This window comes from Limanda limanda, chromosome 1 (assembly GCF_963576545.1).
Source record: "Limanda limanda chromosome 1, fLimLim1.1, whole genome shotgun sequence".
NCBI lineage: Eukaryota > Metazoa > Chordata > Actinopteri > Pleuronectiformes > Pleuronectidae > Limanda > Limanda limanda.
Genome location: NC_083636.1, coordinates 17,067,389 through 17,087,468, shown reverse-complemented (window position 1 = coordinate 17,087,468; position 20,080 = coordinate 17,067,389). Strand labels below are relative to the sequence as shown.

Sequence of the window (20,080 nt, the reverse complement as noted above, 5' to 3'; positions counted from 1 at the left end):
GGTCAATGCCGCACACTGTTAGCAAAATCTGGTGTGTGAAGTAATTGCTGAGAGGAGGGATATTTGAGTTTCTGCTTGGGTTGTTCAGGGTTATAATAAAAAGGCTGGAACTGTATTTTTCTGCAGCGTAATTCACACAAAAGGCGACGAGAATGTAATGCACAAAGAGATTGTCGAGCACGTACAGTACAATGTCTCAAATGGTTTAATGGGCCCAGAGGAGCAAGCGTACGCAACCCAAAACTAAGCTCTTTAAGAAGGAAAAAAAAAATCCCCTAAAATAAACTTAATACACAAAGAAAAACCAGTGGGATTATAATTTTAAAAAAGGGGGTTAAAATAGGTCAAACACTGACATTCTCTCCTCAAATGACTAACAGCTTGTCTAACGGCACTTAATATCCTGCCACACACACAGACACACACTTAGCGAGGTCTCCTCCCCCCCGCAGCATTTAAACAGAGCCGGCAAGTCACTTAGCTCCACCAATTTAACCTGCACCTGATATCCAACTCGCTCCTGACACCGAGATAAACATCTGGGCTGAGCTGCAGGAGATCCATCGTATCTGATCCCAGAGGGAAACCAGACACACGCGCTGATCACTCCCGACATCACGCCTGACACACAGGCAGACACCCAAAAATACTTCATTCTCATCGTTAAATGTGTGTGTGTTTCAGGCTTGAGAGACGGGGGTGAAAACAGAGTTAGCGACGACTGCTTGATGGAACAAATAAATGCACAACTGAATAAACAGATTTGATAAAAAATAAAAATCCACAAAGATCCCAATCTGTCAAGCAGTTCATTTAATAACGCCGCGGCTTCGCATCTCTTCCCCCGGCCCCGTGTCCCACCACGCTCCTTCCCCCCCCGCCCGGCCGTGGAGCCGTGACTCAGAGACGGGCAGGGCGGCCCCCGTGGAGAAGATGTAATGTTTTAATCTGTGGCTTGGGGCGAGCCACGCGCCTGATGAAATACTGCCTGCCCCCTTAGCGCAAACTAAAAACTGTTCTTGCTCAAGCATGCACGCACATCCTTTTGTTTCTTGGCCTCGCTCGGGGACAAAATAAATATATGAAAAACTGCTTCAACCTCCATCCAACATTAATATTCCAGTGTTTCAAAAAGTTGTATTGAAGACTTGAGATGATAATGAATGAAGGAGGATCTATGACTGAATAACTACACTTCCTAATAATTGAAGATAAGGTAGAATATCAGTAGTAGTACAGTGTTAAATATTACATTTCTATGACCTACCTTAACCTTGTACTTAATATTTTAACATATTTAAGACTTAAACAGAATGATTATTGAGTTTTTAGACTTTTTAAACTCCGGCAAACTTTCTCTTTTAACTCTCGACAAGAAATCTAACACATCACGTGTATAACGCACATTTATAAAGATGGACGACATGACAGCTCCCCCAAACGTGAAGCTACAGCATCTCAATCGCCACCTGGTGGCTGGCTGCAGTACAGCTCATAAACCTGGCCTCCTCCGTGTTAGCGGATGAGACAAGGATACAAATAAAATGGCAGAGTACACGTCAAATACGTTTTTTTCTGGGTATTAGCAACACTTAAAACACAGTGTGCATCAATTCAGTGAGAACCAGATAAAATTCTTCTCACAGACCAAAACCAACTGGATAAACTCGCATTCTAATAGATTTATTTTTTTTATAGTTTGTAAGAGAACCTCGTTTTCAGTTGACCCAACAGCGAGAACAGAATTGAGTCGACCTCTGCCTCCGCAAAGCGAGCTGAGAAACGAGCTTCATCTTGTACGAACAGGTCCAGGGGAAGAAACGTGGCTGCTGTGAATTAGTGTCACCGCTGCAATTTACACAAATATGCATCATGTCGTAAATACTGACGCTGATGGTGGAGAGATGATGGTGGCAGATTAGCCCCTGACTTGTTTGGATCATATCCTGTGTAAAGTCAGCTTAGTATGAACAAAATTAGTGTCTGATTTTGAATATAATTGTTACTAATTTTTTATGTTTTTGACACAATTAATGCTGTGACGGGTGTTATTGTGAATATTTGCAACATTTTAAGTCGTAGTAGTATTTTCCTCCAGCGCCACGACATGCCAGTTCCAAACAGGAAGTCCGTGGTAGGTGAGAGATGCGGGTGGGCATTAAACAGAGGCTAGAGGGGGGTGATGGTAGAATTGTGCTCTGAAGGGAAAATCCGAGGATTGTACGAGTATCCCTCGTTTTTATCCTCTCAATCTATCCCTCTGTCTCAGCATCATCTCGCCGCTTCCCTCGAATGTTCGGCCTCATTACCTCGGATGAGATTCAGGCAGCGCTGCAGCCGCTGCTCTAAAGTAGAGCCTGACTGATATATCTGTCGGCAAATAATATACCGGCAAATAACTGAATTTCAGAGACATTTAGGAATTGGCTTCCTCATTTGCCAATATGCGCGGATATCAGAACTTAAACCACGCTGAAAAGATCTGCATTACTATTTGTTCAAGTTCTAGGAAGTTTATGGTAAATTTAAGAATATCAAGCCTCAATTAAATTTCTTTGTCATAAACATTTTATTTAAATACTGCATTGGATATTTCTAAGTTTCTCAGATCGTAATTAAGTTCAGACTGAGGTCTGAACTTTTTTAGGGGGGGGCTTTGACTTTGACTGATCATATCTCCCGTTAGTATAGGTCACAGATAAATGATTCTCATATCGCTGTGAAGCTATTTTCGAGCCGTGTATTTATCTAAGTCGTAAGCCATCCAAAACAGATGTAAGCTAATAATGTCATTACGACCTCTAGTCTTTGCTGAGGTATCATTACTTATCTGTGACATCATCACATTTCTAATTGTGTGGAATGAAACATCTTAAGCCCAAAGCTAATTCACCTCCTTCCATTTTCAAAGACATGGTCCTTTAAAGGAGAAACTGCCCCGTGGCATCGTTAGTTGCCTGCACGTAGCCGTTTGGATGATTTAACCCAAATAACGAGGTTTGGGCTTAATGAAGACTTGTGACACGTTGCGAATGCTCACTACACTTTCCTTGCAGACATTCAGTTCATTGAATCCCGTATGTGCTTCCACCTTCACGAGACAGCAACCCAACTACTCATGCACGGCCAGCCCTTTATTTATTTCCGTTAAATATTAGCCAGGCTGTGACACAAGCGTATTTCCGGGGCTTGAGGACATCTCCCTCTTGCAGCAGCGGCACAAGGTTTATGGCGGATGACTGATTTGTCTATAGGCTGATGCAGCTCATAGCCTATGTTTAGGTTCGAGATTGCAGCTCGAAGTGCAGTAAATTTAACACCAATAAAGTGTTATTATCCAAAGTTATTATTCCTTCCTCACCGGCAACTTTATTATGTGGCAGGCCTTAAAATGTGTCTCAAGGCCTTCCAAACATTCTGCCACACACACACACACACACAAAAAACCCTTTTCCAATAAACGTGTGACTCTCGGTGAGATGCAATTCTGCGGCTCCAAACAAGGACACCAATATGTAGAGGTCACGGCAGAGCACGATAACATTTTATTTGCAGACCTTTCCTCGCCGCCTCAAGTTGAAACTATGCTAAACTTTTCCTCTTCTTTTTTTTTTTTGCAGTTATTTTCGGAAAGAAGTCTATATAGATTTTCTGCTCACCTTCTCTACTATTTGTCTCCGTCCTGTGCTCACACACGGCAGGAGGTGAACCAGATACACACACACACGCGGGCAAAGTACCATGCACGCCCTCCGATATCAAAAATCAAGACGAATGGCACCGAGCCACCCACTGTGTGATGGCTACTGCTTCTCGCTGACACTGTAAATCTTTGTGTCCGCGTGATGTCTGTTTCCTCTTTTTTGACAGGCTGCTGCTCAGCACACCTTTCTGAGTAACTTTCGAAGTACACCCTCCCCTGCTGTGGCCTCCGTCTGAAACTCGGTGAAAGCTACCGAAGCGAGTAAACTTTTACAGCCTCCTCGCCGCTCGGCCTCAGTCGGCTTCAACAGGCCCTTAAACCCACATACTTCACATCAATTGTACTTTGTTTTTTGTCTTCTCTCAGAGCGCCACCCTCCTTTTTATTCCACGTCTGTCCTTTCTGCCTCCACACCTCTTCCTTCGCCGCCCCCGTCCTTTCATCATCCTCCTATTCCCTCCCCTCGTCACACTCCCAAATCCCTTTTCCTTTCGTGGAACAGGATGACTTCTTTACCCTTTATCAAACTTGCATGCGCAGGTGACACTGCGCAGGATCGGCCGCGTAAGAGGAGAAGAAAGGAAGGGTGATGTGGGAGGAGAGGAGAGGGAGCTTCCTTTCAACCCCCGGAGCACACCTCCGGCCCTCTTTGAAGCACGGGCTTCTCTTGCTTCCCTTTGTTTCCTCAGCCCCGTTTGTCTTTAAGCGCTGTCTTTATCCATCAAGGTAAACTTGGGGGAAAAGGGAAGGAGACAACGCGCATTGAAGACGCTGAGGCTTTGAGGACAAACAGGCCCTTGCAATGAGTGCGGCTCAGTGTTAACACGAGGACAAATATGTAGCTAAAACAAAAGAAAGAAACTCTGCTGGTTTAAGAGGCTGGAAGCTTAAAGATGTGGATTTTGATTTGTAGTGTGAAATCACTTGCTGCTTTGAGATCATTTCATTTGCGGCACGACTGCAAATACTTTTATTTTTTAATGTCGGCCCTTGAAATGAATAAGAATAAAAAATCTAATGAATACAGCATGAATGACCTTTGACCACTGAAATCTTGTCAGTTCATCTTTGAGTCTGACGTAAAATTAGTCCTAATTTGAAGAAATTCCCTAAAGATACACTTGACTTCAAGAGGCAAAAATAAGTGTGGGTTTAAGTGAACATTTTTGCCAAATTTTAAACGATTCTCTAAAAGGTGTTCTTGAAGTAATGTGTTCACCAGGCACAACAGGGTTTGTGAGGTCACAGCGACCTTGACTTTTACCACCAAATTCTAATCCTGAGAAGAGAGCTCATCTAATAGAAAACCTCTTTTAACCAAAATGAATGGATGGATAAGTAATGATGATACTTAACCCGGTAGAGAAATAGGAGCTCATTGTTGTTATGTGACTAAATGCATTATGAAGGTGTTAGTGTCAATAGACCCAACTTTTAATTGAACAGCTTTATCGTTAACTGCATCCTACCGAGAACAACTTAACAGACACACATGCGACAATGATACTTTGGTAATAATAGGCCTGTTTGATATTGTTAAAAAATATAGTTAAAGCAGTGAGAACGCAGTGTCCAACAACTGGGTTCTCACTTCTCATTATCTGCCACCGATATGCATTAGATTCTGAGGAAAAGAGCCTCTGCTGTTTCATACACTGATAAACACAAGAGGCTCGGAGGAGCCGATTCATCACGCGTGTGTCATTTTAAACACAGCCCAGGGTGCAGATGAGGGGAATAAAACATGGAAAGATAACTTTGACAGGAGAGAGGAAAGGGAAGGAGATAGGGTGCACATTGAGATTACAGGTAGACAGATAGGAGAGGGCCTACAGACTTCATTTCATGTATGGTTAAATGTTTAACATCAGTTATTGCGCAGAGGAAGCCGTGCATACGACGACATACAGTACATGCAGGGACACACTGGGGTCGCGACCCTCGGGATATACATGTTTTATCTCATAAACATTCAATCTCCAGGAGAAGAAAACAAGCTGAGAGGGAGAAAGAATAGAGGCTGACAATGAAGTACACCCACACACCCCTCAGGGAGCTGTTCCAGGAATCTAATTGGAAGAGAAGTTAAAATTACAAAAGACGGGATTGTGTGTATCAATCAGCGCTAATGCAGTCTAATGTTTATATTGTAGACAATACTCTTCATCCAATTTCCAGCAGATTAATTTTTTCTTCTGGGGCCAACCTAAATCAAACCCGCACAGGGGCCATCAGCTCTAATGTGCTTCTCACCACTTGCTAATAACCCCTGATTGAATAAAACCCATTGAAAAAAAAAGGGATATATAAACGTCTCACACATACCTCATATCTCTAAGTATTAACGCTGAGTAATCCTATTACGGGGGGGGTTTGTCTTACATAAAGCAGTGCTATAAAAAACTTGTATGGTCCTATATGCTGATTGCCTATTGGAAGGGGTCATGTCACTACATGGAGTAGCAGACAGCGGACAGAAAAAACGGAAATGTTAATTACGAAACCCATCAGTAGAAAGGCAAAGACAATCAGAAGGGAATTACTACATTAATTAATGCATCAACATTTCAGCTACGCATAATTAAACGGAATCTGAGTGTTTATCAGAAGTGTGTGGTGTTCGTCCAGCTGGAAACGGGAGAGGAAGTGTGTGGCGAGGAAAGCGTCCGACTGAAATGGAATGATTCTATTGCAACAGGAACAAAAGGGTATCATGGGCTGTGGATGGGAAGCGCGCTCGCACCATTCCCATGATCGGAGAGGATGTGCAAATCATTGCCGGCTGCCAAGATACAGTCTCAGCATTTTTATTACTAGCGCAAACTGTCAGGACAGTCGAGGAGCGGAAACAAACGACCGGACCCGCGATCAAACACTGTGTATTTCATCCCATCTGCATCTCGGCCCAGACTTAACACGCTTGGTTTCTTAGGCTAAAAGACTTAAAGAGACGACATATTTCTCTCCAGGGAAGCAACTATGGATTATTTTATCTCCCAAGTTTAATCCTCCTCATTATTTTCTCAACTAATTGTTTAGATGTCTCTTATAAAACACAGCAGTTTACATGCATGTGTACTAGAGCCAGATTGATTTATCCGTTGGATAATCATTTCAGCTGAGCCTTCGCAGGCAGTATCTGCACCATGAAAACTTCCTTTAGAGAATATATAAGAGATAATATGAATCTTTTAAATGTATATATTAATATATAATTAGCGACAAATATCGGTGTCGGCCCCCAAAGTCCACATCTGTTAATCAGGCTCTCTGTACTCTCTTTTATTCGAGTATCGTTCCAAAAGCAAGGCTGATAATTGATTTGTCAATTGACTGATCGACTACCTGTTCTACTTCTGTTAGTTTCCAATTCATTACAGTAGCTGTCCTTTGTGCCCTTGTATTGACAATCAGATGAAGCACAAACAAAAACAACCTTTCAGGCCGGAAAAAAATAGCTGACTCTTGCTGAATGCCAAATGGTCCAACTTTACATTCTGAGGAGATATCAAGTTTTCACGATATGACCTTCTCAGAAACTGAGAGGGAAAGGAAAAGATCTGGAATGAGGAGACCTCGACAATAGTATAAACGTTATAAACCTGTTAATTCACTAGAGTTTCAGCCTCCTGCTACTTCTACACAGTGTCCTGTTTCTAATGAAGATGCACACTACTAAACGTGGCACAGAGCAGGTTGAGGGGAGGTCAAAGGTGACACATGCTTCTCGACGACCCTGGGGATTTGAAGGAGAGTGGGTGGTGGTTGGTGCAGATACCAAGCTGCCCTCCTGCCCTGTCAGGGGGTTGATTGCTGAGCGGGGTGACGAGGGGCCGACACTCTGACCTCGGAGTCGGCAGGAGTCACAACGTGGAACATTCTGCATCTGTGCTAAATGCTATGCTCCGGGAAAAAATGCACTTCGTCCACTTCTAAAATATACGCAGTTGAACTTTTCCCGAGCAACGAGGGGCGAGTCATTTAGAGGACTCTGAATTAACCGGCTGCATCAGGAGGGTGAAAGAGATCTACCCACCGGCAAGGAGGAATGTGATGAGGCAGGTTTCTTTGGGCATGTACAGCTTGAGGCGCGAGCCGCTGAAGACGTATTCGACCACCGCTTCTGACCGGCCGGCCCTCTGCAGGAAGGGCAGGAACTGCTTGGCTTTCTGTGTGTCCTGATGGAGAGAAAGACAGAGACAGATGTGACACTCAACAGTAAGTACAGCTTTCTAAAGAAGTCTAATGATTCTGGCATTTGTCAAAATATACAGTGTGATTGTTTTAGACAAACAGAGACACCTCAGTAATCATGTGTACGAGGCAATTTGTCAAGTGACAAATCCATCTGAATATGGGCTCTAACAAATAAAACCCAGCCAAACGAAAAGTTAACCAAACAGACGTTTTTCCAGGCGTCTTTAAATATTGGACTTTCCCTAATGGAGTCCGCTGCACTTCTTACTGACACATCTTGAGACCTCATGCAGTCAGAAATAATTCTCATCCCTCCCTGCCTCCATCTCCTTCTGCAGGGGGGTGAGTCACAGGCTTATTGGTGTGCCCGGGCCAGAATTACAAGCGGAGCTAAATCATGAGGATTTCAAGAAGAGCTGGTGATGCAGACGCAGGGGGGGAGATTCATAAACGATAAAAAATAATTTATTATGTGCCTACTCCAGGCATGAGCATGTAGGCACAACAGAGCAGTGAGTCACAGACCAGTGTGTGTGTGTGTGTTTGTCCATGTGCGGGGCAGCGTGGACATGCGAGTAGAAGCAAAGAGAAGGATCGAGTTCAAATAAGGAGAGTGCAAAAAATGCAGTTTCCATTTTCTAGTGTTGACCGAGAGAAGACAAATAAAGCTGCATCAGAAAAGATGGTACACACACACACACACACACACACACACACACACACACACACACACACACACACACACACACACACACACACACACACACACACACACACACACACACACACACACACACACACACACACACACACACACACACACACACACACACACACACACACACACACACACACGACATTGTGAATAAAGGGTACGGTGCTTTAGATGCACCCGCTGAACTCCACCCACCTCAGTCTGAAATAGTCCCTCGAGTGGGAGACAACTAAACCAAACACCTTCTCGTGCACACAAACACATTCACCTGCAGCTCGTGGACCAGCGTTGCAGTCGAACTCAGTTCAGTGACAAATACAAAAAAAGAAAAAGGTGAAGAGACGTGAGAGAAGAGAGGACCTCATTATGCAACCTTTAAAGGTACGAGGTGAGTGGAGTGATTTATCCACTCTCCTCCCACCACCTCTGTTCATCTCCCACTCTACGTTCTTAAACACATCCCTGCTCTATTTACGACTGCATCCCACTCAATGTACATAATCCCTTTTCTGCAAACCTCCAGCGCCGAGCTGAAGGATGCTGACGTATGGGAGTGCGTGTGTTTCCAATGCACCGCTGCACGTGTAAAGTTGTGTGTGGGTGTGTTTCACAGAGGAGCAGAGGGGAAGGGAAACGAGGGGAGGGGAGGGGAGGGGGAAGGATGAGGTGGGAGGCGATGTTGCTATTTCTGTCCTTTTTATAAGAATGCTCATTACATTAGCCTAGCCAAACAACTGGTGCATGCGGGTGTGCACACACACGCCCACCGGCGCTGACTGGCAACGATCCTGGACTGTGCTGCAAATCCTCTCGAGTCCCTTTTTGGAAACGTACAGAAATGTTGGAGCGAGGAGGAGCTGCGTAGAGCAGCACCTGACATGAACCAATGACAGGGAGGCGCTAATCAGGGAGTGTTTAGAGGGGATCCATGGCATCGATGTGCATGTCACACACAAACACATGACTCAGCACAATCACTTTCCCACTGATGCAGCCTTTGCTGGGTTACTGGGACAGTTTTTTAATGAGTTAGACATGGGATCTCCAGCTGGAAACAGGGTGTGGCATATATTACTTTTTGTGTTATTAAAGTAAATCAATTATTGAGCACCCCCCCTCCAAAGGGATTGGAGGTTTATAAGTGTAAAAATGCACTCAAACTCCCCAAGAGTCGTGGGAGTTACTCAGTCAGCACAACAATTCCCCATTATTATTATTTTTACAGGGAGTAGACATTTATCTGTCCTGCTGACACAATAAGACGCAGGGAGGGTATGTTGATGATGATGTGGAATGAGTGATCATCTGGACCCTTAAGGCTCATTTATGCTCAAAGTCGGTTTGTACGTCTACGGAAACAGACGGAAACTTCTGCCCACACGCTGCTATCGTTTCGTCCGTATTTGTGCACGTCATCACGCACCACCGGAAATATAGGGAGCAGTTTCGCTTTAAGTTGAAGCGAACGACTATAAGACACGAGGAAGAAATTTACACAATGGCAGAACTTTTTGAGGAGAGACTAAGAGTTTTTAAGAAACTACAGGCGTCTATATGATGTCACTTCACGTGGGCAAAGGCACAAACCATGCCTTTTCTTAAAATGTATATCATCACAACCTGCTCCACCGTCGCTATATTTGTATGTATGTATTGCTGAACATAAAGGACAGTAACAGTTGAATCGTTAGAAACCGACATGTAAAGGCAGCATAAATTAGCCTTGAGTACTCTTTGTGTTAAAGAGTCTTTATAAATTGTTAAAATTTATGCTGATGCCACTTTAAAGAGCAACTTACAGAGCATGCTCACGTCCACCAGATGTAGTGGACCACTCTGAGCCGGGCTAATTTGAGCAAAGCTCTCTGAAGAGGGCTCAAGTGAGACAGACAATGAGGGGCTAATGTTTCTCAAGTTCCCAGTTTGAGTCATTCGTGGACTATCAAAATGTGTATAGCGATGGCCATTCAGAGACTGCACGTGGGTTTAGGACGGTGACACCCTTGTGTTATAGAGGGGATCATCTGGAGATGCATTTGAAGTCGCAAACAAATAAAAGTGGACAAGGGAAATAATTTTATGTATGAAAAGGAGTTTGATTTACAACAAAAGCAGGTCTGGCTTCCACACAATTAAAATGTGAAGGGGAGCGTTACCCTGAGGTCGAACAGACGCCAAGACAACACATCAGTGATGAAATTAAAAAAAACAGCTTCCCCGCTTCTGTGGCATTTACAACAACATGCTTAAAACCCGAATGTGTACCAATCGCTCATTACTCGTTACTCAGATTTGTTATGGCTTTGCTGCACTAATGTTCATTTGGTGAGCGCTCCCAATAAGGCTTCATTAGCCAAATGATGCCTCCATCAAGCCCCCGGGCAACGTAAACAAGCCAGGACCGAGCACAGCTGATGGTTTTTATTAATGGTGCCGATTATTTTTAGAGGATGCTCGGTTTCTTTAAGATGAAGGAACCGGCTGCGGGGATCAGAGAGAAAGAGCTAGTGGGTGACTCGAGGATTATGGATCGTCTTCTGAGATTTACTGCGCGTGATAGAACGAGTCAGTGGCTTTTGGGCATTGACGCATCGGAGAGTCATGGGGGTTTGTGTGTAAATGAGTTAAAAATACTCAATTACATCAGTGCAGACAGATGTTGATCATACACGTCGTATACAAGCTTTACGGCCCTTGCATATACACGTGCAAAATGGTACCTACCCCAGAGATGTCTGCCACTCGGTGGATAGGAACCTCCTTCTTGCTGTGCAGGCCTTTCCCGTTTTTGATGGCCCTGGAATCAAACCAGAAAACACACAAACACACATCACCAACACCATTATAAACACAGTGAGAGAGCAAGGGGCTCGAGGCTGAACAGACCTGGAGAAATAAGGGCTCTTTGAGTAACTACCGTAGATAGCAAGATGGAAATTTATTCCAGTTTCTCTTCCCCAAACTTCCATTATGGCTCAATTGGAAGCACTACGGGGATTTTTTTTTTCTTCTCTCCGCCAAGATAATCTAAAGGCTCGAGATGAATAGTGGAATTGGTGGTGGAGAAATCACACTGGTGGAGACATTATTGTTGGAATGGAGGGATGAGGAGAAGCGGAGAGGCATGGGTTGCTTTCTTTAGAGCCAGCGAGGGGGTTTAGCAATGATGACCGGTGCTGGCGATCGCTGCCTTAAAAAGCCTCAAGGGCCACATGAGAAGAAAATGACCACTGCGGCTGCGGCTGCTGAGAGGAATGATGCCACCACTGGGTCACTGGGATGCACACACCATTGCTTCTGAGATAGTATGTACATTTATGGAAGCATGCATATAAAAAAAAAATATATGTGTGCGTTTGATAGCCGGGAGGAGGTTCCTTGTAGGCTTCGGGCCATTGGCCTCGTGCGGAGGGATCTAAAAATAAAACCAAGGCTATAGACAGAAAACTCTCATCAACTCTAATAAGACCCCACCAGGGACAGGGGGGGGAGAGAGAGAGAGAGAGAGAGAGTGAGAAAGGGAAAAGGGAGAAGAGGAGACACAGAAGAGCAAGGCCAAAGAAGGACAAAAGTGGAAAAACGGCGATGGTGGAGAAATAAGGACAAAATGTGCAAAGGAAGACAGAAATAAGGAGAAGGAGGGGGCGAGCAGGAAAAGGAGGGCGGGCAAGCAGTGACACTGCACGAGAGAAAGGGGGAACAGGGGGGGTGGGGGGGGGTTCGTCTTATAAAAAGAGGCTGTGGCTGCATCTGCTCTACCTATAGCCAGCAGATCTTAATCTGTGGCAGAGTAATAAAGCACGTACTAAATCTCTCTGCTGCACCTTCACATAATTATATTCATAGGGCCTGTGTAAAGAGAGACTCTGATTTAGCATCCAGCGCATGGGGGAGTATATATGTGAGTCCAGGCATGTATGCTAAGTAAAAAAAAAGGGGGGGGGGGTTGATCAATACATGTATGAGAGAATATGTGACAGCAGTGACATGTTTCCTGGGGACAGTGCAGCAGCAGGAGGCTACGATAGGCTGAGATGCTTCACCTGTGTCTATTGGATGTAAAAGCAATTTTTTTTTTTTCAAAGCCTCAAGGTCACATTCAATTTTCTTCCACTTCCCGAGAGCGAAGTTTGTTAGAGTCGTACACAACTCGCTGGTAGAAAGTGGCTACCGGTCTGTAATAAAAGGTTTAGTGAGAGAGAGAGATGGACATTCAAGAGTGTACCTCCATGTAAAGGGGAGATGAAAGGATGCGTGTGGGTGTGTGTATGTGTACATGTCAGGTGTGCGTGGGTGTGTGTGTGTTCCTCACCGAGCCTCTGCAGCAAGCAGCTCGTCGTAGTGGGAGGAGCGCTGGTCGTCGTCCTGTCTGTATCTGATCACCGTGGCGAGGCCTTTACTGACGAGAGCCTCTGCTATGTTACTGGTGGAGGTGAAAAAGAGAGAGAGATGACTTTAATAAAAAAAAAGAGCTAGTGGCCGCAAACAGAATTCTAAGCGAGCTGGCTCGACAAAACAGAAAATAAGGACATGACGAATCCCAAAGGTGGCTCCGCTAAGGAACAAAGGTCACTTAAATGTTGACTAACCACCTCCTCCTCCTCCTCTTCCTCCTCCTCTTCCTCCTCCTCGCTGTGATGCTGATGTACAGCAGAGAGGATGAAGGGCAGAGCAGGGGGGGTATTGTTGTACTTAATGCAGCACTTTGTGGCTAGCCTTTGGACATCAGCGTTCCAGTTGAAGTGTAGGAAGAAAGAAATGAAGGGACAAGAGAAAACCGAGCTTGTGGCACCGAGTGCATTCGCGTGTCATCGTTATCGCACTGAAAAAATGTTTTATCGACCTTATTTCAGTATTTTTATATAAAACTGAGTTGTTTGCTTCCAGCAACCTATCACATCCGCATGGTTTCTAATGTAGAAACTTCACTAAGTCTTAAGAGATATATTATTTTTTTCCTAAAACAAAGTAAAGGGACTTTTTCACTGTTCAAAACTCACTGCCACCCACTCACATCTGGCATTTATCTGCAATGGGAATGTGCACAATCATATTTCACTCCCAGTCAAAAATGTAATCAGCTCCGATTGGCAGGGATGGAAACACCAAATGGGCCAACTTCTTCTGCGTCTTTATTTTGGCACTCTAGGCACTGACGACACGCAATTGAATTTCCGGTCGTAAGTTTTCTTCGTATCATGCAAGATGCACAACCGGCCATACAGCGAGGTGACAGAGCTTCTTCGAACATGACTCACCAGGGTAATAAAATACAAAAGGCAAACTCCTCTACTGGTGAGGGAAATTAGTCAGCACCTTTTTCAAGGTGAGTTAACCTGCATTTTTTAAATAACATCATATTTCCACTAGGTTTGGTGTCAAACATGTACGAGATATACCAAGTCTATTAGCACAAGGACTACAATTGTAAATAATGAAAAACGGTGGTAGACAGGGTCATAAAAGGTCAAATCCTCCATCCTACTGAGTGAATTGGCCCCTGCATTCTGCTTTCATAAGGGGGGGGGGGGGGTTGCCAACTGTTATCCGTGGAGCAGAGCGGCTGGTAAAGTTGGCCACTGCTGGGACTGGTCATGAGGCCAGGTCCTGATCTCCGTGTGAGCAGGATCTCTCCAACACAACAGTGCTAGGACGAGGGGCCATGTTTCCACGTGTGCATGTGACGGCACCGATGCAGACGGAGAAACTCAGATGATAAGTGTCCCTTTCAACGGTTGTTTCTCCGAGTGAGAACAGACGTCTGAAGGTTCATTTGAAGTCAGGCGACATTAAAGCTTCTTCTCGTCACAGAACTGAATACATTTAAACCCAGGACCAGTTTAATGACGTTTAGATCTGTGCAGAATGCACCTTTCAAACAGATAGACCTGACTCCCTCAAAGCAGTGTTTGTAGATGGAAAATAATTGCTTGCACTGAGACGACCCTTCTCGTGAAAATTAAAATGAAAAAAGAGCACTTTCAGGTTGCTCTGTGATTCGTGGGGAGATTAAAAGTTTCCAAAGCGTTTACAAATGACTGTTTTGTGTCATCTTGCATCCGATGACCTCAGTTTTTAAAGTTTTACCCGGGGAGACAAGCTTGTGTGATAAAATTAAATTTGTGAGTGGAGCCTCTAACACTGAGAAATAACACATTGTGTGATCTGTCAGGGAGGATTGCTGGAGACCGAGGGTAGTAAACATGAATAGAATAATCGAAGAAAGGAAGTGGATGATGCCGGGTTCATTACTTACATGCCGCCGATTGTGACTGTGGCACAGGTGCGTTCTGAGAAGGCAGGGGTGCCTTCTCCTGGGCCGGTAGCTGCTCTGATGTAGTCCACCGTCACGTTGACCTAAAGCAACAGGAGCAGGAGAGAGGAACACGTCAAAGAGGAGCCAGGCAAAAAGAAGGCAACAATAAGTGTTAAGAGCGGTTTGACTCCTGTGAGTCTGTGTGTGTGTGTGTGTGTGTGTGTGTGTGTGTGTTTGTCCCATTTCTCAAAGTCACCCCCACAGTCAGTGTGAGTCCCATCAAGCAGCAATATTAACACACTGTGGTTGTTTGGAGCCCCACACAAAAAGAAATCCAACGCAAGACAGGATTATGTTGTCAGTTGTGTGTGTGTGTGAGATTGTGTGTGTGTGTCTGTGTGTATAGCTGCTTTTAGACATGCAGTGAAGTAGTCACATTGTACTGGAACTTTACGCAGGAGCTGAATGTGGGCGACGCATATGTCTGAGACTTTTTTCTTTTTCGCCAGCCCGCAAAACTGAATGAATACAAATATCTCTGGATACATAAGAGGAGACATACGAGTAGAAGGCAGAGACGTCAACTTGGAAAAAGCAATCGAGACCCTTTTTGTTTGCAGCACATCGGTGTCCAAGTCGCTGAAGTCACCCTTCACCTGAAACGTTCCCGTCGTCGTGGACACGTCTGAGCCAGACAATCTCCTGCTGCCTCGTTCATATGCGAAAGGCAAACGGCACAGGAGCGGCTGCTTCAGGTCCAGACAGCACTTACAGCAGGTGACGCAGCCATAACGCAACACACAATCGGCAGGTTAAGAGCCGTCTGTCAACCATGTCAGACAAGTGTGATGGAGGGACCAAATGATGCGGGAACGTGGCGTCAAGGCGGGGACACAAGTCAAAGGGAGGCGGCGCACACGGGCCTATTACTGAGACGTGAGAGACGCCAGACAGGACACTGAATGACATCGACTTGTTTTTAGATGGACGGGACGAGGACAAGGTGACGCGGGCAGAAACTGAGATTCTGTCGAGGTGAATGTGAATGAATTGTACAGCTGAACGTGTTTGTCTGTACTTTAAGCACATGTGAAAGATAAAAGGATATCGGGAGACGGATTACGGTTTCTCCAAAGCCACAGTCGACTGCGCTTCTAAATACAGAAGACGATATTTCGGAAGCTGCTTTATGGTAGAAAAATGTAAATGTGTGGGTCGGTTCGCCGAACAATAGAGTTTCACTTCAGTTAGTTTAGCATTGTATAGAGATAGAGATATTGTGTTTGGAGTTATTTGAGCAGTGATATCTCAAAGATGAAACCGATGGGACAAAATGGAAAATAATCATCTAAAATTAACATCTGCAAACCAGCTCGGAATTATACTTGATCATGACATCCGAGCAGGGACAATATTTTCATCCAGATTTTTAAAAACACCTCCAATTTGTCCATATTAATTCTGTAACCATGAAAATAAGCCATTCTCACAGTCATAAAGGAAATAATTCTATCCAACTTCAAAGATTTTATTTTTCTCGTGTTGCAAACACGACAGAGGTCGATGTCTATTCAGCCTTATTGAAAAGTGAAGCCATTAAAATTAGGAGAAAAATAACATGTTGCATTGTTCGTGGTCGCTTTTGTGTTCAATGGCCGTGCGTTGACCAGGAGGTGGTAACGGATACGAGACAAAGAAAGCATCGAAAAGCAGGAACACAAGAGGAAAATGAAATGCGGGCGGAAAAAGCGAAAGCAAACACCTCCAAAAGATTTGAAAACAGAACAGTATAAAACTGGATCCTATAAACCGTGAAACCAGAAGACCAGTAGTTCCCCCATTAAGCGGGGTGATGACAGATTATAAACTTTGACCGAGCGATGTTAGATTAGAGGAGTTCTGAGCCCATTCTCCACGGGCCATCTAACAGATCTCCCTGATAAGGCAAAGCTATCTTTAAGAAGCCCCCAGAGGAGGGCGAGATGGAGGGGAAGAGGCAGTGGATGGATTAGAGAGGGAGGGAGAGAGAGAGAGAGAGGAGGGGGGGGTGATAAGGACAAGGACAGCAGGACACGAGCAAGACAAAATTATTTTGTTAGGCTGATGTGATGAGCGGCAGGAGGAGATTCAGCTGGGTGGTTTCTGTTGGTGTTTTTATGATGACTGAGTTTCTGTGTTTATATACATTACACAGAACATAAGAAGGTTGCCAATTTATCAGACTGTATATAAAAATGCAAAACTAGTCTCTGCTTCCTCCCACTATCCAGAAATGAAGCTAAAATATCCTGGATAACAAAGCTAGCATCTTGCGGATTTTTTGTGATCATGGTGCGGAGCAATGATATCGACCAGTCATGGTCATACACTGCTTCCCTCATGTTAGTGGATGGGACATGGACCAAACTTAAAAGTCAGAGCAGACGTCAGAAAGATTTAGATTGAAGATGTTTTCTGTCACTTAAGGTCGTTCTTATCACGCTGATAGTTTTAGGCATGAAAGGTCATGACTGACAGCTGAGACAGATCGTCTAAAGGACAACGGTGAAGACGTGTCGTCCATCTTTATGCACAGTCTGAGGTATCGGCCAATCGCAAGCTGCGTTTGAGTTTGAACGGGAGACATCTTTGGACACCTTTAAGTCTTGAAGAGGGAAAACAAAAGACCCCGAAGTGATAAGAACGATGCTTCAGAAAATGAGATCAAGAGGGAAAACAAGGTGAAGTGAGAGGTGTGTGTGTGTGTGTGTGTGTGTGTGTGTGTGTGTGTGTGTGTGTGTGTGTGTGTGTGTGTGTGTGTGTGTGTGTGTGTGTGTGTGTGTGTGTGTGTGTGTGTGTGTGTGTGTGTGTGTGTGTGTGTGTGTGTGTGTGTGTGTGTGTGTGTGTGTGTGTGTGTGTGTGTGTGTGTGTGAAAGAGGTGCTTAAGATGTTGCTGTGTTTTAGCAGGCTGGAATCGCAGCTGGCTATCATTTAATGAAGTGAGCTGCGCTGGAAGAGATGGAGAGGGAAGAGGAGGAGGAAGAAGAGGAAGAGGAGGGAGCCCCATCTGGATACTCAACCATAGGACCCGGTGACGCTGAGGTCTACACACATCCAGCTTCCCCCTCAAATCCAAGTCTATACTCTCACAAATACACACCGCATCAAATAGCACCTTAGCGCACGGAGCCTTCTTGGAGCGTGCGCGCACTCACATGCACACCGATGAGAGGGGGGGGATGCTCTGGTGCTAACAGTACAACACAAGCAGCTGCATAGCAGGAGCCACTTTGAGCATGCAGGATTATCCGAATGTGCTCAACCCTGATAAGTGGCTTAATGCAACATTTCCATTGGACTTTTTTTTTTGCTGCTGAGGCTGAGACCCAGGCGCACAAGAAGCACTACTTATAAAGTTAGCCAAATCAAGCTTTTTGGGATTATGTCACCATGCAAGCGCTGTCATTTCAATGCGGGTGGGGACATGTATATGGGAGAGAGAAGGAGACAGACAGTGGTGGAATGATGGAGCGAAAGGAGAGAAGAGGAAAATGCCTCGGTGCATATTTAGACTACCTTAAAGAGGAAGCTCAGGGGAAGTGGTGTGATGGAAGATGGAAGGAAACTCAGAGATTAGTCATAGCAGGTTTTTGTATTTGTCATTTTGAGGACATGCTTCACTATTACTTTAATTACTCCAAGTGATAATTAACTGCTGAAGCTCTTATCTCTTTTGCAGCTCATATAATGACTGGGGCACTAAATTAGAAACCGTCAACATGAAACTAATGGATATATTATTGTAGGAGTTGACGCGGTGCCCAGGACACAATTTCATCACCACCTGAAGCTGTAAATTTCTCTTTTGAAAAGACCAGGTACTGCACCAATTCTGTTTCTTCTGCCTCTGAAAGCTATTAAATATAGACTCGGCTCGGCCAAAAAAAGAAAGGAAAAAAAAAACCCAATCTTTTGAATATGGATATTAGATATGCTTTATAAAAGATCAAAAGCGCCATGCTCTCCTTATAGATATGAGGAATAGGGGGTTTAATAGAAAAAAAAAAAAGCATTTAATGTCGCTTTATTCTCCTAAAGCGGAGCGGAGGCATTAAGGCTTTGAGCTTTGGCTCAGCACACTGCGACTCGTCGTTAATGCTTAGTCACGTCCTGGAAGGTTTAGTCAGGGGGAAAATCTGCTTGTTTCCCAATTGCACTCTGAGGCAGTTTCTGAGGTATGAATGGAAGTGTTGTAAAGGGGAATACCTGTAGGTCAATGTGACCACTCCACCTCAGGACTGGACCGGAAGGTGAAGCAAGTCAATGCTAAGATACTAAAGAGACTACGATGATGAAGTTCTCCTTTTTCTTTCAGAGAAAACCCTGATCAGACGAAGTGTTTTACATTTTGAATCCACCAGGTCGACCCCCCACTTACCCCACCGCGGAGGTAAAATCTTTGTCTCGACTTGTGACGGAGAGGAAAATGAGTAAGTGGACTTCTCTGGAGCGGAATTTCCGGGGAAGCAGTAGTGTTGGAGACTTCTACCAATGCTTCCAGCTCCAAATCTGTCTCAATAGAGCTTAGTGTTGGACGGCAGGATGACAGAGTAAGTGGGTCGACTAAACTCCTCTACGGATAATACGGTTACCGGTCCGGTCGTAGAATGCAGTTAAAAATTCCCAAAGGTTGGTAGAAATTTTTTCAAATCTGAATGATTAAAAACCACGCGCATAGTTAGAAACAGTCCGCAGAAGCAGAGTGCATTGTGGGTTGGTTTGGCATCAATGAAAACGTGGCAGAAGGCAGTGACCCCCCCTGGTTGTGTTTTGGTTTCATTAGAGTTCAGAGGGGAACTTTTTTCTACAGATCGACCAGAAAGACAGTTTGTCCCATTTCCCGAGGGAATTATTCAATGGTCTTGACTGACAGGTTTATTTAAGGGACTGATATCTAGAGTGTGTGATATTTGGTGCAGCTTGATCGAAGAGAAGACAAGTCTTTTGTGTGGGGGAGTAAAAAAACGACATAATGAAATAATTTCCGGTGTTTGATCAGTACTTCTGAACATCATTTGAACATTATCTTGATAATACTAATCAAGATAATTTGTCACTATAATTGGGAAATTTCCATCCCTTTGATTCCGTTCCTCTCAACATGCATCTCAACACGTGTACGGCAGAGCAAACCAGAGAAGCACAGATATAAAACATTCAGCCATGATCC

The 20,080-nt window shown here is 44.5% G+C and overlaps 1 protein-coding gene across 1 annotated transcript in view; it reads right to left on the bottom strand.

The window, feature by feature from the left end:
- snd1 (staphylococcal nuclease and tudor domain containing 1) overlaps window positions 1-20,080 on the bottom strand; it is a 173,236-nt gene that overhangs the window by 118,058 nt on the left and 35,098 nt on the right. Inside the window, exons 12-15 of the mRNA XM_061085024.1 lie at window positions 14,872-14,972; window positions 12,928-13,038; window positions 11,340-11,412; window positions 7,740-7,881 (exon numbers count right to left, since the gene is read on the bottom strand). Of these exons, the coding sequence (XP_060941007.1) occupies window positions 7,740-7,881; window positions 11,340-11,412; window positions 12,928-13,038; window positions 14,872-14,972 (427 nt within the window). The remainder of the gene's footprint in view (window positions 1-7,739; window positions 7,882-11,339; window positions 11,413-12,927; window positions 13,039-14,871; window positions 14,973-20,080) is intronic.